Below are 9032 nucleotides of genomic sequence, written 5' to 3' on the forward strand. Positions count from 1 at the left end.
CACCTTACATCGTTTGCCTTTTAGGACCACATCACGTAAGTGCACACTTAAAGCAAATGTTTTCCTCAGGCTACAAGGCGTCTTTCCCGCCCGACAGGGGCTGGCAACTCTCTGTCCCCGAAGCAGGGGCTAAGTAGGCAAGACAAAACTGGAGCTCGTGGACCCCGCGCCTGAGCCTCAGTGCTGCCCGGACTTGTCCAGCGTTCAGACTCCGCAGTGACAAAAAGGCTGGCGCTCCTACCAGGCGGCGTTCCGCCCGCCCCCGAAGGCGCAGCGTTCCTATCCCTCCCTCACCCACTCTCATCCTCCAATGGGTGGCCAAGGAGGGCGGGCTTAGCGCGAACTAGGCACACGATTAGTCCTGGAACCTCCCGCCCAGGGGTGGGCGGGGCAGCGTGGTGACGTACGGTCACGGGACGCAGAGGCGGGGAGTGCACGCTCGCAGACCCGGCGGTATTAAACGGTTGCGAGCGGAGCGTTCTGGTGATCGTCCTACGTCTCAGGCTCTCACCGCTGCGGCAGCCCGCTCGCTCTGTCAAGCCTAGGCCGGCTCCTCTTCCTCCTTCACTTCGCCTCTAGCCGCGTCGTTGCGACTCCGCCACCATGTTCGAAGCGCGCCTGGTCCAGGGCTCCATCCTGAAGAAGGTGCTGGAGGCGCTGAAGGACCTCATCAATGAGGCCTGCTGGGACATCAGCTCGAGCGGCGTGAACCTGCAGAGCATGGACTCGTCCCACGTCTCTCTGGTGCAGCTCACCCTGCGCTCTGAGGGCTTCGACACGTACCGCTGCGACCGCAACCTGGCCATGGGCGTGAACCTCACCAGGTGAGCCCGGGAGCGGCGGGGGAGCCGGGCCCTCGTCCCCTCACTCCCATTCCCTCCCCCTCTTGGCGGGAGCTTCTCTGAGCGGGCCCTCATTGGCTGGTGTGGGCCATCCCGCCTTCGCATTGGCCTGCTGTGCCTGGGGGGCGGGACCCAGTGGAGCGCGCGGTTCCGAAAGCCCGCGCTGGCCGAGGCGGGAACTCGCTCTCTCCGCGCCATAGTCACAAAGCGGGCGGTGGCGGGAAAATGACGGGCTTCCCCGGGCTGCCAGGAAGACACACTTCTTTTAAGAGCTTTAGTGTTGAAAATATTACATATGTTTCCTTCTTATCCCCGTTGACTCTCTACTAGGCCGCCCCCGCCCATCCCCAGTCGTGGATGACTTGAACCGCTTTATAGTGTTCCCTACTTGTCTCCTTACTTAGGGACAAGAGCTTATTTCTGGTCTTTTATTACAAAGTTGTAGTGATCACCCTCTTGAACTTGGGGAAAGATTTCTCCAGGGCAGTGGCTTGCAACTTTTTGATCACTATCTAGTATATATACGTGTTTAAAGTTTTGAAACCTTATGAGAAATATTTACCCGTTCTACATGCTGTTGCAGGATTCTAGGGCAGGGAAAATGGGGAAAGTTAAAACAAGGCCAAACAGTGTGGGCACTTCACAGCCAGCTTGTAAATAACAAGCCATTATCTTCGCCAGCCAAGGATACTTGAGAGCAAATGGTTAAAAAGCTCCCTAATGAGAGAATGCAGAAAGGGAGGGGGGAAAGAGAAAAAAGGCAGTTTTATTCCCTAAGCAGAGAAGCCAGCAGTCTCAAGGTTTGGCAAGATAAAGTTGCCAGGTGCTTCTCATGAATTCTGAGGTCACAAAGTAAAAAGGATCCTCGAGAATTAATCTATGCCAGAATATTCCAGCAAAGGAATTTTGAAACCTATAGACTGGCTCGCTCTTCAAATTAGCTGAGAGCCCATCTGCGCTTCATAAGCCAGAAGTATTTGCCTGCTTTGCTTTTTCAATAAAGGTGCATGCATTAATAAATTGGCTTTTCAAAACACAGTCAAGGTCTCTCATATAAATTCATTTATATGAAAAGACAAGAATCGAGGTTGGGAACAGCCCCCTCCCACTGACTGAGGGGGCTGTCTCTAACGCATGGCATGTCTTTTATTGTTTTTAATGGTCGTCGTGGTCCAATTACTTACTCAGCCACTAAGAGGATTTGCAGTTCAGAATATACTACTTTTTCATTTATATTCAAAAGGGGAAATTACCTGTGGCAGGCTGCCAGATTGCATTCCAAAGTGGCTGGACCGGTTTACTGGTCATCCTGGAGTACATTTGCCTAACTTGCCCATTCTTCAGCCTGATGGCTAAAAATGGTAACTCCTTGTTTAATGTCTTAAACTCTTTAACAATCTTAACACGGTGTGGATTGTTAGGCTTTTGGCCAGGTGAGGCAGGATGTGAAAGAGTTCGAAACTAAAAGAAAAGATATGTATAGAGAGTTTATTTTACTTTGCAGAAGGGAAAGGGTGGGTGTACTGCTAATCAATACAAGGGCAAGAAATAAACTGCAACTGCTCTTTTGAAGGGTAATGGCTGCTGTTGTTAGGTGACAAGAAAGGGAGGGGAGTTTGGAGGTTGGAATTGAGCAGACTTAGGGGGTTTTAGTTAGTTATTTAGGAGACAATCAGGAGAGATGTCCTAGGGAGGTGTCTTACCAGTATTTTTTCAAAGCCTGCAAACCATTCTTAGAGCAAAAGTTATGAAGAGTTCAAAAGTGGCTTGTTTGAAGAATGGGTGTAGGACTTTCTATTAATTATCCCTGAGTTGTAAAAACAAGGAGGAGGGTTATACAAAAATGTAGCCTTGAAAGTAACTTGTCTTGTAGTTTGAACAGAGGGACTCTTTGAATCAGAGGAGCTAACCATCTTGGATTTTAATTACCAGGTGTTTCTAATAAATTGTGGAAGGCTACAGCAAAGAAAAAGAAGCATTTTCTTATTCTTCTACATCAATTTTAAATCCTGTGTCTTCTCTGTTCTAGCATGTCCAAGATACTAAAATGTGCTGGCAATGAAGACATCATTACCCTAAGGGCTGAAGATAATGCGGACACCTTGGCACTCGTATTTGAAGCTCCAAGTAGGTTATACTCTTATACTGAGTTATCCTGAAGAAAACTAAAACGCAGCATCAGTATTTTCAAAGTTGTGAAAAATTGAAAATAATGTTTTTTGAGGCTTATAGTAAGATTTACTTCATGTTATAAGCTTACATGCTTTTCTTCAATAATGTTTGCTTTCTTTTGGTAGACCAAGAAAAGGTTTCAGATTATGAAATGAAGTTAATGGATTTGGATGTTGAACAACTTGGAATTCCAGTGAGTATCAGTTTGATTGAGTGTACTGTACATGATAGCTACCTAAGATATGTTAATATAATTTAAAGCCTACTTTCTAACAACTATATATCTGCTGGTGCATGTTCCAAAGTGGAGTTACAGTACTCTTAAAAAAATGGATCATTGGTTGACTTCATTGTTGCTGAGTGAGTATTAAGATTAGAGTTTAGAACCAAGGGGCAAAAGTTTATTAGATTAAGTTTATCAACATTAAAGGAGAGAGGTAGTGTTGGAAAGTCTTAAAATTCTCTTCCCTGGAAAGCAGTAGTCACGCTTGCACCATCGTTCTTATGCCATAGTCTAATGTCCTCTTTTCAAAAAAAAAAAATTTTTTTTATTGATTTCAGAGAGGACGGGGAGGAAAGAGAAATAGAAAAATATCAATGATGAGAAAGAATCCTTGATCGGCTGCCTCCTGCATACCCCACCCTGGGGATTGAGCCCACAACCTAGGCATGTGCCCTTGACCTGGAATGGAACTATGACCTCCTGGTTCATAGGTCCACGTTCAGCCACTAAGCCGTGCAAGCCAGGCTCTAATGTCTTCTTGATTTAGCCCTGAAGGATGGATGATTTGGGGAAGCTCTACTTCCCTGGATTTTACTGTTAAAAGGTTTAACCCTTTGCACTCGCTTGCTTTTTTCTCGATCCTTTATTCTAATGCTAACCGTGTCGAGTCACACTCGACATCCGAGTGCAAAAGGTTAAGCTCTACTTTGTTTTCTTAGTATAATTATTCTTATAACGTACTTGTTTCAGATCTGCATTTCTTTTTTGTGGTTGCAGTGCTTTAAGTCACACAATAAGTTTCAATGTAATTCTGAGTTCTCCTTTAGATGCTGATTCTTCAGGACGAGATGGTACCTACCAAATCTTTTAATTCCCAGTAATTGATCTTTAGGGTTTTTTGTTGTTTCATTTTGTTTTATAGGAACAGGAGTATAGCTGTGTAGTAAAGATGCCTTCTGGTGAATTTGCGCGTATATGCCGAGATCTCAGTCATATTGGAGATGCTGTTGTAATTTCCTGTGCAAAAGATGGAGTGAAATTCTCTGCCAGTGGGGAACTTGGAAATGGAAATATTAAGTTGTCACAAACAAGTAATGTCGATAAAGAAGAGGAAGCTGTAAGTAATTATAAAATAAACAGAAAAAATACTTTGAAGAGAATTACAACACTGCTTAATATTGGGTTAGTCTGTTTGGGCTGCTATAACAAAATACCATAAACCTGATTGCTTATAAGCAATGAAATTTTATTTCCCACAGTTTTGGAGGCTGGGAAGCTGGCATATGTGGTGTCTGGTGAGGACCTGCTTCTTGATTCATAGACCGCAGCCTTCTCACCTGGTGGAAGGGGCAAGGAAGCTTCCTAGGGTCTTTCTTTTTACTCTATTTTAGAGAGGTAGAAACATCAATGATGAGAATCATTGATTGGCTTCCTCCTGCACACCTCCTACTGGGGATCTCGCCTGTAACCCCAGGCAAGTGTGCCCTGACTGGGAATTGAACCATGACCACCTGTTTCATAGGTCGATGCTCAACCACTGAACCACGCCAGCCGGGCTGGGGTCTCTTATAAGGACATAATTCTATTCATGAAGGCCCCACCTCTGAATACCATAACATTGGGGGTTCAGTTTTAACATTAAAGGGGGAGGAGGGACATGATAAACATTCTCTATAGCAAGATAAAAATTAGAGAAAACTCGAGAGAAAAATAGACAAAATTGCATTTTTACAATTTGTAAAAAGTGGAAGATATTGTTGAAATCTGCAAGTGATTTATAAGTGCCATCTAATTTATAATTTGTAAGCAGGGAATGCAAATTCAATGTTTCCTTTATAAAATCACTGAACAATGTGTTGGTGTATCAAACGCACACATAGTCTTAACACGTTAAGTGCCCAGCCTGTTTTGTCTTCTGGACGGAAAGTATAGTGTCAGTCACCGGTGACTGACTGGGCGCTTAACGTGTTAAGAATAGGATTGAGACACTAGGTGTCTAACCTTTAGGTTTCTGGAGGTATTTACTCTGCTTTTACCAAGTAATTCAGCACAGGATACCTCAACAAAAGGATCTAATTAGGGGTAAAAATCTAGCTGTTAGGAGCTCCTGTGTAATCCACATTTAACAAAAAAATAACACACTATTTCCTAAATATCCTTAAAATAAGGTTTTCCTGTAATCAGGTGTTTGTTTTTTATTATTAGAGTATTATAAACTAAAATTTGGTAATTGTACTAAAATAAAACTTGCTAGCCTGTGAACATCAGTTAACTGTGTAAATCAAGAACAATTAAAGGGCCTTATTTCGAGATTATTAGGATTAAGTGTAACATTCAAAGTGCTTAACACAGTATCTAGCATATTGTAAGTTTATAGTAAAGATTAGGTATTTTCTTATCCCTTGCTTGAGCAGTCAGCCCACAGATTAAATGAAGGTAAACTCCGTTTAAATAAAGACTTCTCTATTTTTAATATTGAATGTCCAACAATAAAGCTGACAATACATAAGAAAATAAAAGGGTGGTTTTAATTTATTTTCAGATTTATTTTTTAATTGATTTTTTAAAGGAGGGGGACATCGGAACCAAATGAGCTGCCTAGCCAGGGCTCACATTTATTCTTAAATCTGTATAAAAACACTCCCACACTAAATGAACATATTTTATATACAACCTAGATAGGCTTATGACCATAATTTCAATGCACATCATGGTAATGCACCTTCACATATTCTCTCTGCAACATGAATTTAGTAGTAGTAATATCTGTTATGGATTCTTTAATAATGAGCAGGAAGATTCTTTAGATGTTTCAATATGTGGATCTCAGGTATGTTTGTTCATTGAGCAGGGAATCCTTTGAGTTACAGCTGTTCAAATTGTTTAAACTTCAAGGGGAATCTCTCAGGTCACCATTCCTCTGGTGCCAGTCTAAATACTTTTTCAAAGTCTATTAAATAAGCAAAACCGTAGGGACTAATTCCAACCTTTATCTGTCTCCTAAATTACATTTCACTCCCCTTCCAACTTTGATTTTAAAAATTTTCTAACAGTTCATCTGTAAACATTTTAATATTACTTGAGGTAATATTAAAGTTTAATATTACATTGTAATATTACATTAAACTTTACCACATACTATAAGAAAATTATTCAATATTAAGGCAATTTTCGGTGTTCCTATTTCCTTGGTCACGTCAAAATTGCTTGAATCAAAATTTTAAGAAGGTACATAACATTGCATTGCAGTTGTTTTCAATCCATTGGTTTTCCAATTTGTTTTTGCCTCTCCATTACAATTTCACTTGTTGAAAAAAACTAGGTCATTTGTCATTGAGCCTCCCAGAGTCTGGATTTTGCCAATTTCATTCCTTATGTCAATTAATATGTTCCTCTACCTTCTATTTCCTATAAATTAGTAGCTATAGCTCTTGAGGCTTGATATTCAGGGTTTCTTTGTTTTAGGGGTAGGATATCAAGAATACTTAATAGATGGTGCTGTGTACTTATGGTGGGAGTCATGGGGTATCTGAATACCTTTTTGTGATTTTTAGCACCTATAAATAGTCATTGTCTAAATTCATTAAGTCATTATGTTTAGCAGAGTTGTAATATATTAATATATTTCATTCCTTTATTTATTAGCTGGTTTATTTTCTAGAGATACTTCCATAAATAAATGCTCTTATTACCTAATTTGGTTTCCTGAAATTTGGTTCATATACAGCTAAATAGTTGGTTGTTTTGCTTTATTAACCTATTTTCTAAATTAGTTGTATATCACCCTCCTATGTAATAAGTTTTTTTAAATATAATTAATGAATATGTTGTAACTTTCTTGACATTTTTTTCAGTATGATGAATCATTTGCTTTTTCCCCTTAGGTTGCCATAGAGATGAATGAGCCAGTCCAGCTAACTTTTGCACTGAGATATCTGAACTTCTTTACAAAAGCTACTCCACTCTCTCCTACAGTAACACTCAGTATGTCTGCAGATGTACCCCTTGGTAAGATAATTTGTTAAATCTTGTTTTTAATATATTTTTATTGACTTCAGAGAGGGAGAGAGATAGAAACATCAATGAGAGAGAATCATTGATTGGCTGCCTCCTGCACGCCCCCCCACTGGGGATCGAGCCCACAGCCAGGGCATGTGCTGCCCTGACTGGGAATCGAACCAGGGACTGTTTGGTTCGAAGGCCGATATGCTATCCACTGAGCCAAACCAGCAATGGCTAAATCTTGTTTTGTAGGTATGTATGTGGTACATCTCAGTAATTAACCCATGTTCCTGTCTTCTTTCAGTTGTAGAGTATAAAATTGCTGATATGGGACATTTAAAGTACTATCTGGCTCCCAAGATCGAGGATGAAGAAGGATCTTAGGCGGTTTTAAAATCCAAGGAAACAAAACTAAGCTCTTTGAGAACTGCTTCTGAGATTTCAACATGCTTTTAAAAGTCTCTTTTGTCACCAAATTTGTACCTGAGTACATATGTAGATAATGTTTTCTGTAAATAACCTATTTTCCATTCTTTACGATTTAAAGCATAGTCTCAAGTCAAATCTGGTCTTATTAACCTAGAACTACTTCTGCCTTATATAGAAATAGTTTTTAGGATTTTTATAACAAAGGGTTTTGACTATTAATGCAGTTTTAATAATTGTTTTCAACTTAAATAAAAGTTTGAATTTCAGATATCACAGGACAGTGCCTTCATTTGAACCTTGACTGTTGAAAGTATCCTAGGGAATTTACAATTAGTGCTACCTTTTTTGTGTAAATGTTATATATTTTTTCAATCTAGAGCAGCCAGATATAAATACATTAGAATATAGCCGTAAAAAGTACTCCAAATGCTGTAGGTAACAAGATATTTGTGAAGATTCAGTTGTCAAATTTATTTTTGTATTCTCACTTGAGCTCAAGAAATGAATGGGAGAATAGAACAAATTCTATGTTTCATTAGTTTGTCTTTTTTGTAAGCAAAGACTAACACTTTCAGAAACCTAATGTACTCAAAGTTAGGTCGGTTTGTAAGACTAGTATTGTTACAGGGCAGTGTTTCTTTAGCCTAGGGAACTTTACAAGACTTATAAGAGTTACTAGATCTGTGGTAGGGCCCAAGGAGTATAAATAGCTTTATTTGAGACTTACCCCGTAAAGGATGAAAATGGCTTATCTCTTATGGGTGTTGGGTTCAACCGAGAAAGTGAAAAGGCCCAGCAGTTGTGAAACAGGCTATTTAAACATTCCCAGTAATTGTGCTTACAAGGTCATAAATTGGCATCCTACATACTGAAGGCTGTTTTATTACATTCCTTTTCCCCATTATATTTTATGTTTGGATTAAATAACTGGTTTCTTTGTTGTAGCTGGACTTGAGTTCTAGTGATTGGACTTTAGAACTCACTGTATCCAGTGGGTAACCATTACCTTATGTGTGCCTGGGCGGAAGGAGATTGGCAGCAAAGGGGCCTGATGGAGTTTTTTGGAGTGATGAAAATGTTTTATCTAGACAGGTGGTGGATGGTTCCAAGACTGAATTTGTTAAACCTCATCCCATTGTACTTTTATGTAAATTATACCTTAATAAAGCTGACACTTAAAAGCTTCACGTGTGGCAAAATGTTTCTTGTGGGCAGACCTCTCTTACCTGGGCAAGGCCTGATGGCCTAGGACAAACTGCAGCACGCGAGCCACATGGGGCTCTTTGGCCCCTTGAGTGTGGCTCTTCCACAAAATACCAGGTGTGGTGCGATTGACACTTCGTGGCCCAAGCGCAGAAGTCGGT

General features: G+C 40.5%; 1 protein-coding gene across 1 annotated transcript; it reads left to right on the top strand.

Moving 5' to 3' along the window:
• The first annotated feature begins 392 nt into the window (after window positions 1-392).
• On the top strand, window positions 393-8853 carry PCNA (proliferating cell nuclear antigen). Its single transcript, XM_079784897.1, has 6 exons — window positions 393-824; window positions 2872-2969; window positions 3140-3207; window positions 4160-4354; window positions 7122-7245; window positions 7544-8853. The coding sequence occupies exons 1-6, from the start codon at window positions 604-606 to the stop codon at window positions 7621-7623; spliced, it is 786 nt and encodes a 261-aa protein (XP_079641023.1). The 5' UTR covers window positions 393-603; the 3' UTR covers window positions 7624-8853.
• The last annotated feature ends 179 nt before the right edge of the window (window positions 8854-9032 follow it).

Source organism: Cnephaeus nilssonii (assembly GCF_951640355.1).
Source record: "Cnephaeus nilssonii genome assembly, chromosome: 11".
Taxonomy (NCBI): Eukaryota; Metazoa; Chordata; class Mammalia; order Chiroptera; family Vespertilionidae; genus Cnephaeus; species Cnephaeus nilssonii.